The 26,579-nt window shown below is 43.2% G+C and overlaps 1 protein-coding gene across 3 annotated transcripts in view; it reads left to right on the forward strand.

The window, feature by feature from the left end:
• Positions 1-26,579, forward strand: part of LOC117411033 (kinesin-like protein KIF26B) — a 189,723-nt gene that overhangs the window by 105,948 nt on the left and 57,196 nt on the right. For all 3 annotated transcript variants that reach the window (XM_059025914.1, XM_059025913.1, XM_059025912.1), the window contains exon 5: positions 20,549-20,732. In XM_059025914.1, the coding sequence (XP_058881897.1) occupies positions 20,549-20,732 (184 nt within the window). The remainder of the gene's footprint in view (positions 1-20,548; positions 20,733-26,579) is intronic.

Raw genomic sequence — 26,579 nt, forward strand, 5'->3', positions numbered from 1 at the left:
AGCTATCGGTGCTGAGGGTTAGGGAGGGTTAGGGTTAGGGTTAGGGTTAGGTTAAAATAATGGACTCACAGCTATCGGTGCTGAGGGTTAGGGTTAGGGTTAGGTTAAGATAATGGACTCACAGCTATCTGTGCTGAGGGTTAGGGAGGGTTAGGGTTAGGTTGAGATAATGGACTCAGAGCTATCTGTGCTGAGGGTTAGGGAGGGTTAGGGTTAGGGTTAGGGTTAGGTTAAGATAATGGACTCAGCTATCGGTGCTGAGGGTTAGGGAGGGTTAGGGTTAGGGTTAGGGTTAGGTTAAGATAATGGATTCACAGCTATCGGTGCTGAGGGTTAGGGAGGGTTAGGGTTAGGTTGAGATAATGGACTCACAGCTATCGGTGCTGAGGGTTAGGGTTAGGGTTAGGTTAAGATAATGGACTCACAGCTATCGGTGCTGAGGGTTAGGGAGGGTTAGGGTTAGGGTTAGGGTTAGGTTAAGATAATGGACTCACAGCTATCAGTGCTGAGGGTTAGGGAGGGTTAGGGTTAGGGTTAGGTTAAGATAATGGATTCACAGCTATCGGTGCTGAGGGTTAGGGAGGGTTAGGGTTAGGTTGAGATAATGGACTCACAGCTATCGGTGCTGAGGGTTAGGGTTAGGGTTAGGTTAAGATAATGGACTCACAGCTATCGGTGCTGAGGGTTAGGGAGGGTTAGGGTTAGGGTTAGGGTTAGGTTAAGATAATGGCCTCACACCTATCACTGCTCATGTATAAGAAAGATTACCCCCCGTGCAGGGCTGGTTATTTGACCCTCTTGTTCGACATGGTATTGAATGGGTGTCTGTGACGGACCCAGAGGTGCCTACAGATTCCTTTACACTGAGAGTTTTAAATCAGTGCTAGTGACATGGATCCAGGCTTCAAGCCTATGGATGTGCTCATATAGATTACTATTACATCCAGAGTGACACTGAGAGAATCACACAGCTACAGGGTATATCATAGAATGATAGTTCTCATGGCTTCTAGGAGCTTGGGGAAGAGGCACAAAAGAAAAGTTGCTGCATCTTAAGTGTGAATTCATTTATTTATTATACTGTCTCTGTGAGGTCCACAAATGCATTGAAAAATTATAAATTTTTCTGGCCATGCAGCAGGCAAAGTGATGTCAGGCCCCCCCTCTAAATTATCTACCTAAGTGATCCCTCCTTCCTTCTGTTAACAAAAAAAAACATGCAAATAAAAAAATTGATAAAAAATTGATAAAAATAACCCCAGATCTTTTGTGCACAGAATGATCACATCACACGCGTGGCTCTTAATTGAGCTTGACATTGGTTCCAGGGCCTCGGTCCGGGTCCTGGCACATGAACGGAAGTACTAGTAGGCCCACAGGCAGCAATAACAAATCCCCGGGGGTCAGCAGCAAAGGACCCCCAGGTGATGGTAACCAGCCTCCTGGCTGCGGAGGCGGCAACAGCAGCTCCTCTGAACGTGTAGCCAGCAGTGACAACGCTGGCAGCGGCAATGCTGGCTCCTCCAGCAAAGGCAATCCTGACAGCGGCAATCCTGACAGCGGCAAGGCTGGCTCCTCCGGACCTGTAGCCAGCAGTGGCAACACTGGCAGCAGAAATGCTGACAGCGGTGCGGTGCACTCCAGACGTGGCGGTTGCGCTGGCAGCGGCCCCAGCACTGAAATACCCCCGGGCGGTGATGAACAGGCATCCCAGGGCAGTGACAAACAGCCCCAGTCAAGCCCTGTCCTGTCCTGGGTTTTCATCTGCCAGCTGGAGATGCAAGTACACATTCCAGCAATTACTGGACTGCTGGTGAATAGCAATAACTACAGTATGAATCAGAACACATACACAGGGACAGCACAGGTTATTGAAATAAATAGAGATTGTGTTACCCAGAGATTTATGATGAGCGATGTGCACTACGGTATGCTTGACGCTTACCCCTGGGTAACAGGCCTCTGTTTCCTATACCCCTGGAATGCAAGCCTGTGTTCCCCACAGAAACGAGAGGATGTGCCCTGATCTTACCTCTCTGCTACAAACGGAACTCCTTTACAGATTTACGACTGGTATGCTTTCCGATCCGTGCTTTTTTATATTGCTAAGAGATGTCATGGCCTAATCTGACAGTACAGCTAGGTTTAATTGGGTTAGTAGTAAGACAGCTATCAACTGTAATATCTGTCTATAATCTACAGCACCTATAACAGTACTGAAGTGCTTTGTACAGTTTACTTTTTTTTAACATATACTGCCTGGCCACTTGAGTAGGACCTGTCTGCTCGATTGGGTTTGGCAGTGCCCTGGTGTGGGGCAGGTTCTTGCTGGTGTCTCCTGGGTTTGCTTGATTAGGACCTGTCTGCTCGATTGGGTTTGGCAGTGCCCTGGTGTGGGGCAGGTTCTTGCTGGTGTCTCCTGGGTTTACTTGATTAGGACCTGTCTGCTCGATTGGGTTTGGCAGTGCCCTGGTGTGGGGCAGGTTCTTGCTGGTGTCTCCTGGGTTTACTTGATTAGGACCTGTCTGCTCGATTGGGTTTGGCAGTGCCCTGGTGTGGGGCAGGTTCTTGCTGGTGTCTCCTGGGTTTACTTGATTAGGACCTGTCTGCTCGATTGGGTTTGGCAGTGCCCTGGTGTGGGGCAGGTTCTTGCTGGTGTCTCCTGGGTTTACTTGATTAGGACCTGTCTGCTCGATTGGGTTTGGCAGTGTCCTGGTGTGGGGCAGGTTCTTGCTGGTGTCTCCTGGGTTTACTTGATTAGGACCTGTCTGCTCGATTGGATTTGGCAGTGCCCTGGTGTGGGGCAGGTTCTTGCTGGTGTCTCCTGGGTTTACTTGATTAGGACCTGTCTGCTCGATTGGATTTGGCAGTGCCCTGGTGTGGGGCAGGTTCTTGCTGGTGTCTCCTGGGTTTACTAGAGCATTGTTGTGGATTAAGCCCACCCAACAGCAGAGAATTCAGGCCCCTTCCATGGCTACCTCAATCCCAGGACCTCAGTCTAACTGCACAGCCCTGTTTTAGTGTTTCTGATATGAACCGATAAACAGAGATAACAAATAACCACAATTGGAGAGATAGAGTGCTGTTGAATCGTTCTCAGGATTCCTCAACACAGCTACATTCCAGAAAAGAAGAAACAGTCAGTGTACTTTTCTGATTGTTTAAAAATAAAATTAAAAAATACGAAAAATTCAGAACATTTCTAAAAAAAAAAAGAGAAAAAACAAACACGGAAAACAGAAGCCCTGAATATTATATTCATGCAGTCCTGCAGGAAGTAGCAGGAGTGTGCCTGTATACTTGACAAAACTGGACAGCCAACAAGGCCTGGTTTCTGATGAAGTGGATTCTCCAGCGTGCTGCTTGGGTATGTGACTGCAGAGTCTCATTATGGACTCCAGCATGCTGCTTGGGTATGTGACTGCAGAGTCTCATTATGGACTCCAGCATGCTGCTTGGGTATGTGACTGCAGAGTCTCATTATGGACTCCAGCATGCTGCTTGGGTATGTGACTGCAGAGTCTCATTATGGACTCCAGCATGCTGCTTGGGTATGTGACTGCAGAGTCTCATTATGGACTCCAGCATGCTGCTTGGGTATGTGACTGCAGAGTCTCATTATGGACTCCAGCATGCTGCTTGGGTATGTGACTGCAGAGTCTCATTATGGACTCCAGCATGCTGCTTGGGTATGTGACTGCAGAGTCTCATTATGGACTCCAGCATGCTGCTTGGGTATGTGACTGCAGAGTCTCATTATGGACTCCAGCATGCTGCTTGGGTATGTGACTGCAGAGTCTCATTATGGACTCCAGCATGCTGCTTGGGTATGTGACTGCAGAGTCTCATTATGGACTCCAGCATGCTGCTTGGGTAGTGACTGCAGAGTCTCATTATGGACTCCAGCATGCTGCTTGGGTATGTGACTGCAGAGTCTCATTATGGACTCCAGCGTGCTGCTTGGGTATGTGACTGCAGAGTCTCATTATGGACTCCAGCATGCTGCTTGGGTATGTGACTGCAGAGTCTCATTATGGACTCCAGCATGCTGCTTGGGTAGTGACTGCAGAGTCTCATTATGGACTCCAGCGTGCTGCTTGGGTATGTGACTGCAGAGTCTCATTATGGACTCCAGCGTGCTGCTTGGGTATGTGACTGCAGAGTCTCATTATGGACTCCAGCATGCTGCTTGGGTATGTGACTGCAGAGTCTCATTATGGACTCCAGCATGCTGCTTGGGTATGTGACTGCAGAGTCTCATTATGGACTCCAGCATGCTGCTTGGGTATGTGACTGCAGAGTCTCATTATGGACTCCAGCATGCTGCTTGGGTATGTGACTGCAGAGTCTCATTATGGACTCCAGCGTGCTGCTTGGGTAGTGACTGCAGAGTCTCATTATGGACTCCAGCGTGCTGCTTGGGTATGTGACTGCAGAGTCTCATTATGGACTCCAGCATGCTGCTTGAGTATGTGACTGCAGAGTCTCATTATGGACTCCAGCATGCTGCTTGGGTATGTGACTGCAGAGTCTCATTATGGACTCCAGCATGCTGCTTGGGTATGTGACTGCAGAGTCTCATTATGGACTCCAGCATGCTGCTTGGGTATGTGACTGCAGAGTCTCATTATGGACTCCAGCGTGCTGCTTGGGTATGTTTTTTACTGTATCTTGTAAAGTGCTTTGTGATGGTGGTCCACTATGAAAGGCGCAATATTAAATATTGATTGGTATGTAACTGCAGAGTCTCATTACGTCTTGTTTTTTTCCATTCCTGGGAAAGGAATTCTTATTTTTTTCCATTTTTGACAAAATATAATCTATGCTGTAAGATTTATCTGGCGCAGACATCTCCTTCTACAGCTGGGTCATTTCCCACAGTGATAGTGAGAGCGGGTGGGAAAGCAGTCGGACAGTGTGGTTACATGGCTGTTTGTCGGATAGTATTAATTAGAGATGATAATAATTGTGTGTAATCACGGGGGCCCTGAAGCAGAACCCCTCCTATAGGAGCCCAGCAGCCTCTAAACAACAGGACTGACCTTCTCCACACGTCTCCCCAGATGATCGATGGTTTGGCAAAACAGCTGGGACTATTTTTGTCAAGAGCGAGAGCCTTCATTAGTGGCGGCTCGCTTGGAATAGGTCACACTTGATTTATTTCACAAATCTTTTCCCTGGGGGTCCAGCACTGCCATTTCACTGCAGGAATTTCCAAGAGGGGGTGGAACAGTAGCAGGATCTGTTGAGATGTTCTTAATTACTGTACAGTATGTACAAGGTACTGGATGTGTTATAAAGCAAAGCAAAGCAAGCAATTAAAAACCCATTGTAGACATGGTAGCCAATTTAAAAGGCGTGGGTACAGTGGTGTGTTTAAACACAGAATGTCATTCAGATCCGTTTGTTTTAAATGAGTAAATGAAAAAGAACTACAGCTTAGTGACAAGGTGAGATGCTGTGTCAGAAGAAACATATATTCTACATTGGAAATATGGAAAGAAAATAGGTTAAGAGTTTGCTGTGGTTATTTTTAAATTTACAGAAAATGTACCTCTGAAATCTGGAAATTACTCATTATATGTACACAGTATATATATATATATATATATATATATATATATATATATATATATATATATAAACAAAAGAGGGTCTGTTTGGGCTTATCGTCACGTCTCAAATCGATCCACCAACCTTGATTTATAGATTGAAGTCCAAAAGACCAATTGGTCGCACACTCAAAATCAGGACAAGATTTACTATAGTATTTTAAAAAGATTTTCTTTATTTTATTAGTTAAAACATGTTTTTTTTTGTTTTTTTGGGGAACCTGACGAAGACCTGTGTCTCGAAACGTGTAGTTCTACCTTTTTGGTTGTTCTACTACCTTTTTGTTTGTTTGTTCAGTTTAGTAAAAAACATGTTTTAACTAATAAAACGAAGAAAATCTTTTTAAAAGACTATAGTAAATCTTGTCCTGATTTGGAGTGTGCGACTGTGACAGAAAGACAATGATTCTTGGTGGTAAATTTCCCTTCCGACCTGTGAGGGCGCTAAGTAACGGGAACAGAATACTCTGGACTGTTTGGCCTAACAATTTATTCCCAGGGTTAAAAGGAAGTCGGTCATCTGGAATGGGGACAGAGCTTCGGTGCACTAATGCATCGACCCGGAAGGGAAATGATGTGGCAGCTGCAGATTGGAGGAGCAACTACAATCGTTTACCAAGGGGTCATGTATGACAGTACAAAAAGGGGACGAAGCGACGTAATCTGTTCCTTCGTTTTAGTTAATGAGAAAGAACCCGGAAGGACCGGAGGATTGAAAAGCGTATCGTGAGTTTTGTTTGTTTTGTCACTAATTGTTGTTATTGTTAGTAGTAGACGGCTAACACATCCGGAGGTGTCTCCAGAGGCCAGCACGAACCCGGACAGCACTCCACCTGTGTCACAAATAAATAACTGTAATAGCACCACGAGCACTACAGCACGCACCCGGACAGCACTCCACCTGTATCACAAATAAATAACTGTAATAGCACCACGAGCACTACATGCACGCACCCGGACAGCACTCCACCTGTATCACAAATAAATAACTGTAATAGCACCACGAGCACCACGAGCACTACAGCACGCACCCGGACAGCACTCCACCTGTATCACAAATAAATAACTGTAATAGCACCACGAGCACCACGAGCACTACAGCACGAACCCGGACAGCACTCCACCTGTGTCACAAATAAATAACTGTAATAGCACCACGAGCACCACGAGCACTACAGCACGCACCCAGGACTGGTGACAGTGTATCATGTTTGGAACGGGACTGTGTTTATTATTGTTTGGGACTGCAAACCCTTTATTTACAATTATTATTGTTTGGTCACCAGACCTGGATTACAAATTAAATCTCTTTTCTGATTGGATTAGACATTGAATTATGTCTGTCTCTTCATTGCGCACCGCATCACTCCTACACCTGTACCCTGCGAACCACTTTGCCACAGTGACCAGTTGGTCTTTTGTACTCATCTGTATATCAAGGTTGGTGCATTGATTTGAGAAGTGAGCGGAAGCACAAACAGACTTTCTTTTGTTTTAATATACAATTACCTTATATGGTCGGCACCTCATTGGGGTTAAGCAATGCAGTGCACAGATGTTCTTTTTTTTCTTCTAATATATATATGCAGTCATCAGTTTTGGGAGCAGGATACTGAATCTAGATGTGCAGACTGTTCAGTCAGCAGTTTTTCACACCAGCAGGACCTTTTTCAGCTCGCGTTGTTCTTTTCTTTGTCCGATGCCTGATTGCTGAAACAGTTTTTCAGGCTGAAGATGTACAACCCATTGCACCAGGATAATGGGATAAGCAGAGCACTACATACTTGGTTACACTTGCTGTGTTATTGTATCATTGAAGGTGTTAATATATAATTGGTTACACTTGTGTTATTGAAAACTATCACACATGCAAACAAACACATAAATGATTGATCTAAATCATTGGTGAGCACAAAAACATTATTCAAGGAATCTCCAGATTGTGTTGTTAAACTTGCAATATCAAGCGCAGGGAGACGCAACTACAATTTGTATACAAGGTTTCATATAAGACTTTTGGGGACAGCATAATAATCAAGGCATTTATCCAGGTAGCTTTAAAAATGATTAGGGTTATTTGTTATTGACAAATAACTTGTGTGGAATCTTACCTCAACAGTCTAGTCTATTGATACTCAGGATTTCCATTACACGAAAGTAGATGTTAAAACTTCATGCTGATTTGAACTCGGCTCTTGCCAAGATAAGCACCAACTAAGAGGTAGCTTTACAGTAAACTAATGTGATCCATCTGCATCTCCATCCATTTGCATTTCTTTCCATCTGATGATGTAGATATTCTTCTGCCTGGTGTTGATGGCTGAAGTGTAATGCTGGCTCCAGGGATCAGCTTATTTTGCCTCCCCAGCAGCCTTGGCAGTAGACCAAACTGAAAGCACCAGAGTTTTAGTTTACCTGGTAGAGCGCAGCTGTCTATGCTCTTCAACCCTTCCACTGCTTGTTTTCTAACTTCTCCCACACAAACTGTGACCTTTTAGATCCCCATCATACCATCTCCCAAGACTTTTCACTGGCTTCTCAGACAATGTTTGTATTGTCTCACCATTAATGTAGAACCTTTTATCTACTACTTTACCTTTAATTATAGAGATGCTTCTTGATTTAGTGGGCTTGAATTGCATCGATTAGTGCAGGCTACTTTTGTAGTCATGGTTGTAATGTCATCCATTTATGCTCGAATTGGTGGTGGTCGCATTCCAGAAGCCAAGCACTACCCACTACCCATTCTGATGCTCTAATAATTACTTCCATTGCCATGATAAAAGCCAGTGGAGAAAGGGTGCATATTGCCATTATCCCAACTTCTAGGCATTGCCATGTAGTGTTTAATTATGAAGTTAAAAAACAAAATTGCAAATCTCCAAAGTAGGCTTTCACTAAATTTGTTATTGTCATCGGTACACTGAAAAAATCAAATGCTGCCCAAAGCAGTTCATGTGGCACTGAACCATATGCATTAGGCAAATTCAGGAATGTCACATGGAGCTCCTTCATCTCCTTTTTAGTTCATTGAATTTGTTGCCAGATCACGCTGATGTGTTCTAAGCATCCTGGGAAACCTGGAATGCCCGCTTTTTATATTGAAGTGTCAATGAAGCAGTTCTTTAATAGGTCAGTTGACAATCTCTGAGCAATAATGCAGAAGAAAATCTTGCCTTCTACATTTAATAGGGAAATAGGGCGAAACTGACTGATGCTTGTACAATCTTTTTCTTTAGGTATAAAGACTCCACCTATTCGGCGCCATGCTCTTGGTACAACCTGTTTTTCCCATGCCAGTTTCAGCAATTTCCACAGGGTTCATATAACTCCAGAAGCACTCTTGTATACTCTGTACGAAACTCCATTAGGCCCTGGAGATGATGACACCCTTGCTTTTTTCACAGCTTGCTCTACTTCTTTCCACTTAGGTGCACAGTCCTCCATTTGGTATTCTGGTGGATTGATAGGTGGGATGTTTGAAGGAATTAACATAGGCTCCTCCCTTTTTGAATCTGTATATGTTTCCACCAAATATCTCTCCAGCTCACACTTAGATGATTTTAGAGTGCCATTTTTTCTCACTAGTGAATAACTTCTTTACAAATTTGAATGGATCTTTATAGAAGTTAGTTCTTGCACTCTCCTTCTTTTTCCGTAGGTGCTCAGCTCTGTGCAATGTTGAAAGCTTATCTGTTATGACCCTGATTGAGTCCCTCCTTCTGACTTTGTTCTGCTCTTCTCCATTGCTTCCTCAGCTGCCTCCTTTCTCTAACTAAGCGTTCAATCTCCTGCTGTCGTCTAGACTTTCCAGGAATAGTTTGTACTTTTTCCTTCCTTTTTTCAACTCCAAACCTCTCGCTTCCATATGCGTAGATGATGTCCCCAAACTTATCCAGCTTCTTTTCAACTGTTCCACTTAACCTTTCCAACACAAAACAGAGATCCATGTTTACTGTGTCCCATGTAGTTTTTTCACAAGCTCTTGGCCATTTAACTCCAGGCTTGTGCCCATTGAGGTTCTTTTCTCGCTTATGCTGGTTTGTCTGACCGGGTTCACAAGGATCATTAGGTTCACTAGTTGTATCCATGCAAGTCCTCCTCACATCTCTGACAGGGATGCTGATATCCTGCAAACTGTGGTTTGCTTCCTGTTGCTGGATTTCATTCGACTGACTTGAAGTACTGATCAATGCTTGTCCTCTTTGACCTAACAGCCGCGTTTGACTCCATAGATCATGGCATTCTTCTTGACCACCTTCAGAAGTATGCTGGAATCTCTGGAACCCGTCTCCCCTGGATGTCCTCTTACCTATCTGGACACATGCAGTCTGTTTTATATGCTGGACACAGTGGTGCTGCAAACCCGGTCACTTATGGTCTCCCCCAAGGATCTGTTCTCAGGTCCCTTCTCTTCAATATCTCAATATCTACATGCTTCCCTTGGGTCACCCCATCCGCCAACACAGCCTCATGTTTCACTCCTGTGCTGACAACACCCAGCTCTACTTAAAAGTCGACCCTGGTAGCCCCTCTGCCATGGTCCGGCTCTCGGCTTGCATTCAAGACATCGAGGCCTGGATGTCTGCCAATTTTCTTTAGCTGAACACTAGCAAATCTGAACTCCTAGTAGGATCTAAAACTCAACTTAAGAATCTAAATATAGATGTCCTGAACCTCGGGAACTCTCTGCTGCTGCCTTCCTCCACAGTATGAAGCCTTGGTGTACTTCTTGACAGCAACCTCTCCTTTGATGCCCACATCTCCTCCATGGTCAAATCTTCCTTCTATCATGTTTGAAACATATCCAAAGTCTGTCCAAAGTCTCTTCCTTCTATCATGTTTGACCACATGTGCACCACATTTGGAAAACGCTCATTTAGCTTCATGGCTCCGACTCTTTGGAACTCTCTCCCAGCTTTGGTGCGTGATGCTCCCACTGTTACTAGCTTTAAATCAACTCTCAAGACCCACCTGTTCTCTCTTGCTTTCCATGCTCTTTAAGCCTGATATCTGCTATTAGCTGCTGTGTTGCTGCTACTATTTCATGTATTATGTTACTCTCATGTATTATGCACTGTGTTTAATGTATTATGCTTTTTTTTTTTTACTGTATATCATGTATTATGCATTTCTCTGTATTTAAAGTATTATGGATTTTCTTGTTGTTACTGCATCTTGTAAAGCGCTTTGTGATGGTGGTCCACTATGAAAGGCGCTATATAAAATAAAGATTGATTGATTGATTGATTGATTGATTGATTGTCCCTTCTCCCTCAAGCATTTCATTCTCCCTTGATGAATCTTCAAACCCCTGACCGTTGTCGCCTTGCTGCAGCCGTAGAGACAAACCTGGAGTTCCATGTCTTTGCTAACTGCAGATCTTGAACTAGTCTTTTGTGAAGTACTCTCCATTCTCATATCTGTTTCCGTTCCTAAGTCGTTAACCGTGTTGTCCAATGTTGAGTCATCTTCTGCCCCCGCTCTCGCAGACTCGAGGGGTATTTATCTATTTAATTTCTTAGAAATCGAGTCAGGAAGGGGAGTGTTATTCTACAGTCCTACAAATGCGATCCCTTTTTGGGGTTATACAGGAAATGTACATCTGAGACAACTTGCCCTTTTAATATATTTTCAATAAATCTTCAACATCAATTCTTTTTTAGAGATACCAAGATTTCTAATAATCAATTAGTCTGGAAGCAAATAGCATGCATGTGTAAAAGTGTAGCTGCATAGGTGTGGTTCTGTATGTGTTCAAATGAACTGTGCACTTGTATGTTTATGTGTGCTGTGTCTCATGTTTGTACACACGTATGAGCATCAGAAGTGTTCCTTGACAGTCTGAGGATCGCTGACCGGATCATTTTCATATACACAGTCTGGGTTTACAGTGCCATCCCTAATGCACAGGCTTTGTGATTTAGGGTCTGAGTCTTTTCTAAGGTCGTTGTTGAGAGGAATTGCTTTTGTCTGGCTCACTGTTTCAGTCTGTAGATTAATTGACTGTCAGTGGACTGGATCGCTGCTTGTTAATGTATCCTGACACTTGTATTGCTTGCAGGTCGGGGCAAATTACAATCTGATTGCAGTGCTAGATTTTTGTGTCCATGAATTTAAATGAAGATCAACATTAAGTTGTAAGGTGTTTAAAGTGAAGTACTCACTTCTAATGTGGTGATATTCTGCAGCATGCTACAATTTCTGAATTACATGCTAAGCTAATGAAATGTACATAATGTATTTAGAATAAATGCTATATGATGTGTTTAGTCTTTCATCTCATAGAAGCAAAACCTTCTCCATATGCCACACCCCCTGTGTGCTGTGCTAGGAGCTCTAAGCTAGGGCCGCTAATTGGTGAACTGTGATTCAGGATGAGAACAACTGAATAGACTTTTCTGCTTTGAATAATTTTGTTATTTTGGACAATCTGGGTGAAGTGCACATGTTATTTTTTCTTGCACTGTTAATATGAGTTGCCAATCACAACCCTCTTTTTCAACCCTTAGATTTCTGAATAACATTAGCATTGGGATCCCTTGACCCTGCTAGAATCCTCATGCCCTATTAAAATGAATACACCCTGCCATGTACTGAGGGCTCTTCCAATGACAGAGCGTCATTCAGAAAGTCTCCACCCACACTTGATTAATTTCAGAAATGTTGTCCCTGGGGGTCCCGCATCACAAACTAGGTAATCAATATTCTAAAATGTTTTTGTGGACAGTGCAAATCATAAAGCTGATTTTCATCCTGAAATAGACTTTTATGTTTCTAGTCATGTGCAGTAGTGCTGTTTCCTGCAAGGTGTGATTGAGTGTGTAATCTTCACCACGGTGGGATAGTTACATTCATCTCATTAATAAGGACTTGCTAGGACTTTTGAAAGCTCTTATCCTTTGAAACAGCTGTAGACCATGCCACTGTTCCCTTGTCTGTCAACACATTTTCATACTGAAATCTACCTGAAAAGCATTTGTGGTCACATCTCATATCAATCTTGAAAATATAGATGGCAAATGACCGCAGTATGGGATTGTGCAGGTGTAGAGGTGATGCAATGCGTAAACAGATGACAAACAACAAAGTTCACAGTCCAAAGAATTCTTTATTTGTTTTTATAATCCGGGTCATTTTGGCAACTGTACATAATAATCCCTGGCAATACACAGCAGTGTGCACTGCACAGTTTAAACCACGAGGTACAGTCCTGAAATAATAAACACGGTATAAACACACACAGAACACAAACACAATCACAAGTCCAGAGTGAGTGCTTTGGTGCAAGTGGTGAAGTACAATTTATAGTGAACAGTAGTGCAGTGCTGTCCAGGTTAGTGCTGGCCTTTACGACAGCTCCCAGAACGTGTTAGCCATCTAATAATGACAAACGCATGCAATTACAATGGCAAACAAACAAACACAAGCTGTTCAGTGTTGTGAATATCTACAGTGTCACCTGAGCTGTTCAGTGTTGTGAATATCTACAGTGTCTCCTGAGCTGTTCAGTGTTGTGAATATCTACAGTGTCTCCTGAGCTGTTCAGTGTTTTGAATATCTACAGCGTCTCATGAGCTGTTCAGTGTTTTGAATATCTACAGTGTCTCATGAGCTGTTCAGTGTTTTGAATATCTACAGCGTCTCCTGAGCTGTTTAAGGGTTGTGAATATCTACAGCGTCTCCTGAGCTGTTCAGTGTTGTGAATATCTACAGTGTCTCATGAGCTGTTTGAGGGTTGTGAATATCTACAGCGTCTCCTGAGCTGTTCAGTGTTGTGAATATCTACAGCGTCTCAGGAGCTGTTTAAGGGTTGTGAATATCTACAGCGTCTCCTGAGCTGTTCAGTGTTGTGAATATCTACAGCATCTCATGAGCTGTTTAAGGGCTGTGAATATCTACAGCGTCTCATGAGCTGTTCAGTGTTGTGAATATCTACAGCATCTCATGAGCTGTTCAGTGTTGTGAATATCTACAGCGTCTCATGAGCTGTTCAGTGTTGTGAACATCTACAGCGTCTCATGAGCTGTTCAGTGTTGTGAATATCTACAGCGTCTCATGAGCTGTTCAGTGTTTTGAATATCTACAGCGTCTCATGAGCTGTTTAAGGGTTGTGAATATCTACAGCGTCTCCTGAGCTGTTCAGTGTTGTGAATATCTACAGCGTCTCAGGAGCTGTTTAAGGGTTGTGAATATCTACAGCGTCTCATGAGCTGTTCAGTGTTTTGAATATCTACAGCGTCTCATGAGCTGTTCAGTGTTGTGAATATCTGCAGCATCTCATGAGCTGTTCAGTGTTGTGAATATCTACAGTGTCTCCTGAGCTGTTCAGTGTTTTGAATATCTACAGCGTCTCATGAGCTGTTCAGTGTTGTGAATATCTACAGCATCTCATGAGCTGTTCAGTGTTGTGAATATCTACAGCGTCTCATGAGCTGTTCAGTGTTGTGAATATCTGCAGCATCTCATGAGCTGTTCAGTGTTGTGAATATCTACAGTGTCTCCTGAGCTGTTCAGTGTTTTGAATATCTACAGCGTCTCATGAGCTGTTCAGTGTTGTGAATATCTACAGCATCTCATGAGCTGTTCAGTGTTGTGAATATCTACAGCGTCTCATGAGCTGTTCAGTGTTTTGAATATCTACAGCGTCTCATGAGCTGTTCAGTGTTGTGAATATCTACAGCGTCTCATGAGCTGTTCAGTGTTTTGAATATCTACAGCATCTCATGAGCTGTTCAGTGTTGTGAATATCTACAGTGTAACCTGAGCTGTTCAGTGTTGTGAATATCTACAGCGTCTCATGAGCTGTTCAGTGTTGTGAATATCTACAGCGTCTCATGAGCTGTTCAGTGTTGTGAATATCTACAGCGTCTCATGAGCTGTTCAGTGTTGTGAATATCTACAGCGTCTCATGAGCTGTTCAGTGTTTTGAATATCTACAGCGTCTCCTGAGCTGTTTAAGGGTTGTGAATATCTACAGCGTCTCATGAGCTATTTAAGGGTTGTGAATATCTACAGCGTCTCCTGAGCTGTTCAGTGTTGTGAATATCTACAGTGTCTCATGAGCTGTTTAAGGGTTGTGAATATCTACAGCGTCTCCTGAGCTGTTCAGTGTTGTGAATATCTACAGCGTCTCAGGAGCTGTTTAAGGGTTGTGAATATCTACAGCGTCTCCTGAGCTGTTCAGTGTTGTGAATATCTACAGCATCTCATGAGCTGTTTAAGGGCTGTGAATATCTACAGCGTCTCATGAGCTGTTCAGTGTTGTGAATATCTACAGCGTCTCATGAGCTGTTCAGTGTTGTGAATATCTACAGCGTCTCATGAGCTGTTCAGTGTTGTGAATATCTACAGTGTCTCCTGAGCTGTTCAGTGTTGTGAATATCTACAGTGTCTCCTGAGCTGTTTAAGGGTTGTGAATATCTACAGCGTCTCATGAGCTGTTTAAGGGTTGTGAATATCTACAGCGTCTCCTGAGCTGTTCAGTGTTGTGAATATCTACAGTGTCTCATGAGCTGTTCAGTGTTGTGAATATCTACAGTGTCTCCTGAGCTGTTTAAGGGTTGTGAATATCTACAGCGTCTCCTGAGCTGTTCAGTGTTGTGAATATCTACAGTGTCTCCTGAGCTGTTTAAGGGTTGTGAATATCTACAGCGTCTCCTGAGCTGTTCAGTGTTGTGAATATCTACAGTGTCTCATGAGCTGTTCAGTGTTGTGAATATCTACAGCGTCTCCTGAGCTGTTCAGTGTTTTGAATATCTACAGCGTCTCCTGAGCTGTTCAGTGTTGTGAATATCTACAGCGTCTCCTGAGCTGTTTAAGGGTTGTAAATATCTACAGCATCTCCTGAGCTGTTCAGTGTTGTGAATATCTACAGTGTCTCATGAGCTGTTCAGTGTTTTGAATATCTACAGCGTCTCATGAGCTGTTCAGTGTTGTGAATATCTACAGTGTCTCCTGAGCTGTTCAGTGTTGTGAATATCTACAGTGTCTCCTGAGCTGTTCAGTGTTGTGAATATCTACAGTGTCTCCTGAGCTGTTCAGTGTTGTGAATATCTACAGCGTCTCCTGAGCTGTTCAGTGTTGTGAATATCTACAGCGTCTCCTGAGCTGTTCAGTGTTGTGAATATCTACAGTGTCTCCTGAGCTGTTCAGTGTTGTGAATATCTACAGCGTCTCATGAGCTGTTCAGTGTTGTGAATATCTACAGCATCTCATGAGCTGTTCAGTGTTGTGAATATCTACAGCGTCTCCTGAGCTGTTCAGTGTTGTGAATATCTACAGCGTCTCCTGAGCTGTTCAGTGTTGTGAATATCTACAGCGTCTCCTGAGCTGTTCAGTGTTGTGAATATCTACAGCGTCTCATGAGCTGTTCAGTGTTGTGAATATCTACAGTGTCTCCTGAGCTGTTCAGTGTTGTGAATATCTACAGTGTCTCCTGAGCTGTTCAGTGTTGTGAATATCTACAGCGTCTCATGAGCTGTTCAGTGTTGTGAATATCTACAGCGTCTCCTGAGCTGTTCAGTGTTGTGAATATCTACAGCGTCTCATGAGCTGTTCAGTGTTGTGAATATCTACAGCGTCTCCTGAGCTGTTCAGTGTTGTGAATATCTACAGCGTCTCCTGAGCTGTTCAGTGTTGTGAATATCTACAGCATCTCATGAGCTGTTCAGTGTTGTGAACATCTACAGCGTCTCCTGAGCTGTTCAGTGTTGTGAATATCTACAGCATCTCATGAGCTGTTCAGTGTTGTGAATATCTACAGCGTCTCCTGAGCTGTTTAAGGGTTATGAATGTCTACAGCGTCTCATGAGCTGTTCAGTGTTGTGAATATCTACAGCGTCTCATGAGCTGTTCAGTGTTGTGAATATCTACAGCATCTCATGAGCTGTTCAGTGTTGTGTTCTGTGACCCAGGTTTTAGGGTCAAGAACACAGCATTATTAATCTAACATTTCCAAACCAGAGCAAACCTTTGAAATGAACCCCACAGTGGTGTGTTCAACGTTTTACCCACCCAAGGTGCTCGGATTTAAGGGAGGCATATATATATATATATATATATATATATATATATATATATATATATATATATATTTTTTTTTAATTGTTATAAAAGTCACATTTTAACAAGAGTGTTCTAGCATGTCACAGTTTATGGAAACGATCACATTAAAGATGCCACTTTTTTTTTTTTTTTTTAACTCCCTCTAACTTTTTCTATGTAAGGTATCTACAAATATGAGACAGGCCAGTAAAAAAATTAAAAATCTCAGCATAAATCTTTCAATTTCAGATGCCAAATGCCAGTGTCAGTTCAGTGTCAGTTCAGGTGGAGACGGTGACCCTCTCCCTGCAGCATCGCCCCCCCCCCCCCCCATGCATTCTTCCTGAGCTGTGAGAAATGCAAGATCTCTTACTTGATCAAAAATGGAGGTTTTATAGCTGAATTTTTAGTTTTTTGGCAAGAACCCCAGGTATTATTAAGGGTGAATTTATGTTTTTAAACTTCTTAGCCAGACACACAAGAGAACCCATATCAAAGCAGGCATGCTTTAAAGTAAGACAAACCACATGCCCTGGAGGGTAGAACCAGTGTGGCTGAAGTGAGGAAATGATTGGCTGAGTCTTTCACAGTCTAGACGCACTGGGCTGGTAAGTGCAAAGTGAACATTCTGGGTTTGGAGTCCTGAGCACTTTCCTCAAAGTCTGTGTGAATGGGATGAAAGGAGAAGCAATAGGCGGTACTGCCCAATGGAATCACAGCAAGCTGTTCAGGCCAGGCAGGGAAATGCTGCTGCTGCTGTTTCTGGCCCTGAGGTGCTGCTATATACTGGAGAGGAAAGTCGAGTGCCAAGAGATTACTGAAATACATTCTACTTGGTGCTGGATCAGGATTAAAGACTTGCTCAGCATTATTTATTATTGGTGTTCTTTTATGTTGTAAGGTGCTTTGAGACCCATCTAATGTATTACATTATCTGAATGTATCACAGATCACGAACACCAAACTGAACAACTGTACCTTTTTTTACACTCTGAGGTAAACCCTTACACTGAGAGCACACCATTGAAACTCCATCTGAGAGAAGAGGAATGACTAATCACTGTTTCATTTGAAATGATGAATTAATGCACAAGCTGAAACAGAGAAAATATGGAGAATAATATATTCTAATTGAATTTAAAAAAAATAATTAATGAAAGTTTATTCAGTCCATGAGTTTTAATTTACTGGAAGCCTTTTGTAAAATGTGAAAAAGTATCTAATTGGACCCTGTGCTTTCTGCATTATCTTCTGTGCTACCAGGCACTTTTGTTCCTAATAGCTTGCAATGTGTGTATTCTACAAGTACACCTCAATGTGTATATTCTACACGCACACATCAATGTGTATATTCTACGAGAGAGAGAGAGAGAGAGAGAGAGAGAGAGAGAGAGAGAGAGAGAGAGAGAGAGAGAGAGAGAGAGAGAGAGAGAGAGAGAGAGAGAGAGAGAGAGAGAGAGAGAGAGAGAGAGAGAGAGAGAGAGAGAGAGAGAGAGAGAGAGAGAGAGAGGGGCTGGTGCAGTCCCCTTGGTAGAGCACTCACTGATATCTGCTGAGTTTACAAGGTTGAAGCACACTGCTTTGCTGCTGCTGCAGGTGCTGGATTCCTAGGTGAAGTGGTGCTGTACCCCACAGTGGTGAAGGGTACCATGGTGACAGAGTAGGTAAACCGTAGCCCCTCTAGCCACGAACATGGAAAACGAATAGGCTTTCGCAAGGGGATGGACTGGATCACAGTGTAAGTACCTGTAAACTACCTCTGAGCTCCAGTTTGTGAAGTGCTTGCTTGGGAGCACTCCTTGTGAGATACAGAGTGTTCAATTTTTTGGCTTTTGTCCTGCATTATGAATGTGCAAATGTGGCTGTAAAGGTCAGGCTGGTAGTGGCTGTTTATTTTTCAAGCCCTCACTGTATGCAGGGACATCTTATTCACATTTAATTAGAGGGAACAAGAATACAACTTTGTTATGTATGCATTAGATCTGTTTGCCAATAAAGAGAACTATACAATTCTGCATACGAGTCTGTTGCTGTCAGAACTTGCATGAGCTTTCTCTGGGTAATTGCAGTACGAGCCTTTGTTTTACTTATATAGGACAACTCAACTAAAAATAGCAGCTGAAGTGTGGCACCGGTCTTGAAAACTTTCGAATGTGTTCTGCTTGAAGTGGAGAGTAAATGGGAAAATTCATGGTCAGTTTGGAACACTGGGGAATTATTTTTCATACTGCACAATATGGTTATTCAAAAAGAAAAGATGAAAAAAACTGGAATGAATATCGCATTGCAATATTTTAAACATAGTATCACACACCCTTTGTTACAAACAGAAGCACTACTGCTTTTTTTCAGTTAGCCCTTATTGTTAAAATGTTTTTAGATTATATATATATATATATATATATATATATATATATATATATATATAAAGTGCAAGTTTTGATTGTTTAGGTTTTTTTTTGGATTAGAGGCAATTCTTACTGTTATGCAAGCAGTGTTAGTTTTAATCCTAATGATATGCAGCTGGATCAGCAGCATCTACACTTCCCTTTGTTATTTGCCGATGAAGGTGTCTGGAGCTGCAAGTGCAGATAAAGATGCCTGGAGCCTGCACACAGATTAAACGGATGGCTAGTGGTGTAATTGGGAGTACTGTAGATATCTACAGTATGGGATTGAAAAGGCTCATATCCTTTTTGGGGACGCAAAGTTCTGAAAAACATTTTTTAAGCACAACACTAGAAAAAAAAATCTGTCTCAGCCCAGGAGCGGGGGTGGGTATGTCAACAGTGAGTCCTTGATGTTGACTGCAAAGGAGGAATTGGAAATCACACAGTCCGTCATGTGCTAGATCAACTAATCAAATGTGTGTCATGTGCTAGATCAATGAATTGAATCTGTGTCATGTGCTTAGATCAACTAATCAAATGTGTGTCATGTGCTAGATCAATGAATTGAATCTGTGTCATGTGCTTAGATCAACTAATCAAATGTGTGTCATGTGCTAGATCAACGAATCAAATGTGTGTCATGTGCTAGATCAACGAATCGAATGTGTGTCATGTGCTTAGATCAACGAATCAAATGTGTGTCATGTGCTAGATCAATGAATCGAATGTGTGTTGTGCTTAGATCAACTAATCAAATGTGTGTCATGTGCTAGATCAACGAATCAAATGTGTGTCATGTGCTAGATCAACGAATCGAATGTGTGTCATGTGCTTAGATCAACGAATCGAATGTGTGTCATGTGCTTAGATCAACGAATCGAATGTGTGTTGTGCTAGATCAACGAATTGAATGTGTGCATTATGCATAGATCAACTAATCGAATGTGTGTCATGTGCTAGATCAACTAATCAAATGTGTGTCATGTGCTAGATCAACGAATCAAATGTGTGTCGTGCTAGATCAACGAATCGAATGTGTGTCATGTGCTTAGATCAACGAATCGAATGTGTGTCATGTGCTAGATCAATGAATTGAATCTGTGTCATGTGCTTGGATCAACGAATCAAATGTGTGTCATGTGCTAGATCAACGAATCGAATGTGTGTCATGTGCTTAGATCAACGAATCGAATGTGTGTCATGTGCTTAGATCAACGAATCGAATGTGTGTCATGTGCTAGATCAACTAATCAAATGTGTGTCATGTGCTAGATCAATGAATTGAATCTGTGTCATGTGCTTGGATCAACGAATCAAATGTGTGTCATGTACTTAGATCAACGAATAGAATGTGTGCCATGTGCTTAGATCAACAAATCAAATGTGTGCATTATGCATAGATCAACTAATCAAATGTATATAAAGATATCATACACCATATTGAGCTTGGAAAATATAGTATTTGCCAAAGTGAATCTAACTGTTGTTTCTGCCCCGCAGAGCTGCCCAGAAGCTGAATCTGTCCTCCAAAAAGAAGAAACATCGTCCATCTCCATCCTACGTGTGTGACCCCCCTCTCTTCCCCACCAACTTCAGTGCGATTCTGCAGAGCTCTCCCCCGCCGGCACCGCCATGCCTGCTGCGAGCCGTCAACAAAGTCAAGGACAACCCTGGACTGGGAAAGGTAGGCATCTCTCCACAAGTGCTGTACTGTATACAGCGTTCAAGCTTGAAGGCATCTCTCCACACGTGCTGCACTGTATACAGCGTTCTAGCTTGAAGGCATCTCTCCACACATGCTGCACTGTATACAGCGTTCTAGCTTGAAGGCATCTCTCCACACATGCTGCACTGTATACAGCGTTCTAGCTTGAAGGCATCTCTCCACACATGCTGCACTGTATACAGCGTTCTAGCTTGAAGGCATCTCTCCATTGTGGTTGCAAGGCTAAGAAAAGTGGAAATGTCTATTTGCTAGAAGTGCAATCAGCAACCAAGTTCGAATATTTGACAATAATCAATGCATCAAGAACATGTTAGTATATTGAACAAGACATTTTACCATATGAATAGTACTTTAATAATACAACATTGTGAACATTTAACGGAGTATCATGACAAACATTTTAAAATGTATGTGACATAATCATAGTATAATTGTTATATTATAATATATACTAGTATATACTATAATATACAGTCTGAAAGCGAGAACTGTGCGTAAGTAAGGTAATGAATGATGTGACTGGAAAAAAAGAGTAAAAAAGAGTAAAAATGTTTCTATCCATCTCTGACACAACAATGAAAGCTTGAATAAGGTCAAAACAACCAGATTGGTCCCATGGAAAGGGATACCAGCAGCATGTGGAAATTGATGGAATCATGTTTCTGTGGTTTGGTTAATTTCCCTGCTAATGATATTTGATGTTTCTGACCAGACTGTTAATCTCCTTTGTATGGTATACTTTTTAATGAATCTCAAAAAACAATGGATGAGTGCACAATCTCACAAGAGCTGCACAAGTACGCTGGTATGAAGAGATCAGCTCCTCTACTTTTGAGCTTCTAACTGCTGAGCCCTCTGGATATGTATTTCCAAAAGCTCTGTGTTTGGTTTCAAAATGCCTTTTCACATTGTATTCCTTAACTACTGGCACACATTCATTGCACAGTAAACACATTGGCTTTGCGATCGGTACAGTTGGTAAAATAAAGAAGTATTTATTGGTCCACTCATCCATATTTACCATCAAGTTTTCTCTTCTTACTAGCTAGAGAGCCATGTTTATATCACTTTCAAAATAAGACAGAAAAAACTTTTAATAGCAATATGAGTAAAGAACTAAGATCACCCACAGAGTACGCAGAGCTCAATAGAACTGTCTTGCATGAGTGGCACTGAGTGGTGTAATGACTGGAAAGGGGTGGTGTGGTGTGTGCGCTGCTGGAACTGTCTTGCATGAGTCGCACTGAGTGGTGTAATGACTGGAAAGGGGTGGTGTGATGTGTGCGCTGCTGGAACTGTCTTGCATGAGTGGCACTGAGTGGTGTAGTGACTGGAAAGGGGTGGTGTGATGTGTGCGCTGCTAGAACTGTCTTGCATGAGTCGCACTGAGTGGTGTAGTGACTGGAAAGGGGTGGTGTGATGTGTGCGCTGCTGGAACTGTCTTGCATGAGTGGCACTGAGTGGTGTAATGACTGGAAAGGGGTGGTGTGATGTGTGCGCTGCTGGAACTGTCTTGCATGAGTGGCACTGAGTGGTGTAGTGACTGGAAAGGGGTGGTGTGATGTGTGCGCTGCTAGAACTGTCTTGCATGAGTCGCACTGAGTGGTGTAGTGACTGGAAAGGGGTGGTGTGGTGTGTGCGCTGCTGGAACTGTCTTGCATGAGTCGCACTGAGTGGTGTAATGACTGGAAAGGGGTGGTGTGGTGTGTGCGCTGCTGGAACTGTCTTGCATGAGTCGCACTGAGTGGTGTAGTGACTGGAAAGGGGTGGTGTGATGTGTGCGCTGCTGGAACTGTCTTGCATGAGTCGCACTGAGTGGTGTAATGACTGGAAAGGGGTGGTGTGATGTGTGCGCTGCTAGAACTGTCTTGCATGAGTCGCACTGAGTGGTGTAGTGACTGGAAAGGGGTGGTGTGGTGTGTGCGCTGCTGGAACTGTCTTGCATGAGTCGCACTGAGTGGTGTAGTGACTGGAAAGGGGTGGTGTGATGTGTGCGCTGCTGGAACTGTCTTGCATGAGTCGCACTGAGTGGTGTAGTGACTGGAAAGGGGTGGTGTGATGTGTGCGCTGCTGGAACTGTCTTGCATGAGTGGCACTGAGTGGTGTAGTGACTGGAAAGGGGTGGTGTGATGTGTGCGCTGCTGGAACTGTCTTGCATGAGTCGCACTGAGTGGTGTAGTGACTGGAAAGGGGTGGTGTGGTGTGTGCGCTGCTGGAACTGTCTTGCATGAGTCGCACTGAGTGGTGTAGTGACTGGAAAGGGGTGGTGTGATGTGTGCGCTGCTGGAACTGTCTTGCATGAGTCGCACTGAGTGGTGTAATGACTGGAAAGGGGTGGTGTGATGTGTGCGCTGCTAGAACTGTCTTGCATGAGTCGCACTGAGTGGTGTAGTGACTGGAAAGGGGTGGTGTGGTGTGTGCGCTGCTGGAACTGTCTTGCATGAGTCGCACTGAGTGGTGTAGTGACTGGAAAGGGGTGGTGTGGTGTGTGCGCTGCTGGAACTGTCTTGCATGAGTCGCACTGAGTGGTGTAGTGACTGGAAAGGGGTGGTGTGATGTGTGCGCTGCTGGAACTGTCTTGCATGAGTCGCACTGAGTGGTGTAATGACTGGAAAGGGGTGGTGTGATGTGTGCGCTGCTGGAACTGTCTTGCATGAGTCGCACTGAGTGGTGTATTGACTGGAAAGGGGTGGTGTGATGTGTGCGCTGCTTTGCCGGATAGACAAATAAGACACATGTCTTAATCACAAATTGATTTATGATGTTACTGTTTTTGTTTTTTCTTTTCATTTTTTTTCTTTTCCATATTTATTGTAGTTCATTTTTATAATTTTGCTGACTGTCAGCCACAGTGTTGAAAGAGTACTGCACAGATTCACCACCATTAATTACTGGAACTGTGGTGCCTAGTTTGTCTACTGTGTTTTCTCATGACCTGCCCTGCTATTGACTGCACATTGAATCTCCACAGTCCAATTAGCAATGTCCAATCTTCTGTGGGAAAACTAGCTGGTAATATCTGGGGTGTGCCCAATACCTTGTGTTTATATCTATGCAGGGCTGTTGAGAAATGATTTCCAGTACTACAGATTTATTTCTCATGGTTTATTGATCTGTCTATCTATTGCATACACAAATAATATCGTCCTCCATGCTGGAGGGAGATTCTGTGTGAAAGCACAGCAGGTAACAATTAAAGGCTTTGTTCATATAATAACTCATGCATTGTGTGGACAGGCTTGGTCAATACTGACCTTGTCTTTCATTTGTTGTTAAAGATCATTAATGGGCCCTATCTTTTCATACTGTGTGAGCTGGAAGTCAGTGGGAGGCTGCTGTGGCTGTAGGCTGTGATCAGTCATCTTTTCCATGATGCAGCTCTGAAAGATGGAATGAACTTTACCTGCGGGGGGCACAGAGGAGACAGTGTGTATTTTATTGATTGGTCACGTAATGGTTTCCAGGTCCTTTGAGTTGAGTAAAGTGACATAGCCTGAATATTGAAAATGAAAGAATGAAAATAACAACATTTATTGCTATTAGAACTGGATTCAGGATTTGAATGCAATGCCTATGTCAAGGGTCTCCAGCCCCAGGCCTGCAGAGCTACTGGGTCTGCTGGGTTTCGTTTCAACTGAGCTCTTAGTTATTTAATTGCACCAATTATTGGCTTAATTAGTCAAGATTAACATGTGTTCCAGATGCAGGACTGGGGCTCTCCAGAACCAGGGGTGGAGACCCCTGGTCTACATTATCATTATTGTTATTGTGAGGAACCACTATTAGAGCATTCCTGAAATGTTCAGCATAATCTCCATTGTGCTTTTATTGTTCTGTGTTTTGGAAAATCCAGACTTTTCTATGTAATGAGTCTGGTATTTTGTTTATGAATTGGTATTGTGATGTAATCTTTGTGGACATTTTCACTGTGAGATTATCTGAGAGCAGGTTTCTGCACAGCAGTGAATGGGAGCCCCGGTAGTATAATGTCAATGGGAAGCTGCAGTTCAGAGGATGTACTACAGAGAATGGAAGGGTTTTACTATACAGCCTGAGTTTGTCTGCTATTGGCATTTTAAAAATCTATTTCCACAAGACAGTTAACAGCAACAGGACAAAACTCACACTGATGTACAGGGAAATAATACTATGTAGAATGAAGTATTCTGAAATACTGAAAAGCATCATTTTTCATTGCAAAGTCCTACTTGTAAGACCTTGTAGCAAGGGCATCACTATGTAACAGGGAGGAGGCTGGGCGTGACCCGGCGACCCTGTGCGCTGGAAGCGAGCCTCTAAACCACACGACAGGGCACAGAATCCGGAATGGCAGTGCATCACACAACACTGTATATAACAGGGAGGAGGCTGGGCGTGACCCGGCGACCCTGTGCACTGGAAGCGAGCCTCTAAACCACACGACAGGGCACAGAATCCGGAATGCCAGTGCATCACACAACACTGTCTGGTACAACTAGCTGATCATGGGGAAGAACATTATTCTGAATGAAGGTGTGCTGTCAGCCATTCTTCATAAGATGATGCCAGCTCACACAGCTAAGCCTGGACAGTCTGGTTTAAGCCTCTTCATTTATTTTAAACAACCTAATCTCTGGTTTTAAAATGCTATCACTGCTGCAGAAAAGTGCAAAAGAAAATTCTGGCTGAGGATCTGAAAGTATTGATTCCCAAAAGCTGCCCACACAGATGGTAAAACATGCTGAGTGATTGATAACAACATGTGCAGATGTGCTGGGCTTTAGAATAGGACTAGTAGAAAGTAAATATCAACACAGACAAGGGGACGGGATTCTCAGTGGACTCACCTTGTCTGCAGTGAGAAGCAGGATGGGATTCTCAGTGGACTCACCTTGTCTGCAATGAGAAGCAGGATGGGATTCTCAGTGGACTCACCTTGTCTGCAGAGAGAAGCAGGACGGGATTCTCAGTGGACTCACCTTGTCTGCAGAGAGAAGCATAGAGTTTCTTTATCATGAGAAGCATTCTTCAGCAGAAAAGAGCCAGGAAAGCTTATTTTAAAGCACATTGAAAGGCTGTCCTGTGGAGATATTTTCCGGCAGTATGTGTTGTAGACTCATCAGGCACATCTCAGTAACTGAATAATACCACCTTTATATACAGGGCTTTCCATTGTTGATGACTTGTAACTAGTAATTATCCATGAACGTCGGAGAGACTTCAGGGGCTGTGTGTTCATGACTATGGTATCATTTTAAATAATAACAAAACACAGGCCCAGGACATTCTTGTAAGAAACGTTTAGTTCTAATGAATTATTATGAGACAGAAAAATGCTGCAGGTTACACAGCACACAGTAATATATAGTACATACTATCATGCTAAGTTAGTATCTTGAGTCTCCCACAGTGTATACTGTAGATAAAAAGCATTTACTGGAACATTGAGAGCTCACTGATAGCAACATTTTTTTTTATCTTACTTTAGTTGTAAATGAGTGGTCCCTAATAGTCTAGAATTCATTTATAAGGCTTTTGCTTGATTGTTGATGATATCATGCTTCCTGTCTGTGCATGGTGGTGGCAGGGACCCGAGGCTCAGTGGGCGTCCTCCAATCCCATGGGCCAATCGGCATCTTTTTACACCCAGGGACTCGAGAGCGGAGGCTACCGGCCTCTGGAGGACAAAGACCAGCCCAGCAAATCTCTGCCCCCAAGCTCACCCAGTGCCTGGCCTGTAGGGGTCGCTGCAGAGCGATGAAACAGTCTAAGCCGGATCCCACCTCCCCAACCCCTGGAGCGCCAAAGCCAATGCGGCCCCCCCCA

Source organism: Acipenser ruthenus, chromosome 6, assembly GCF_902713425.1.
Source record: "Acipenser ruthenus chromosome 6, fAciRut3.2 maternal haplotype, whole genome shotgun sequence".
NCBI lineage: Eukaryota > Metazoa > Chordata > Actinopteri > Acipenseriformes > Acipenseridae > Acipenser > Acipenser ruthenus.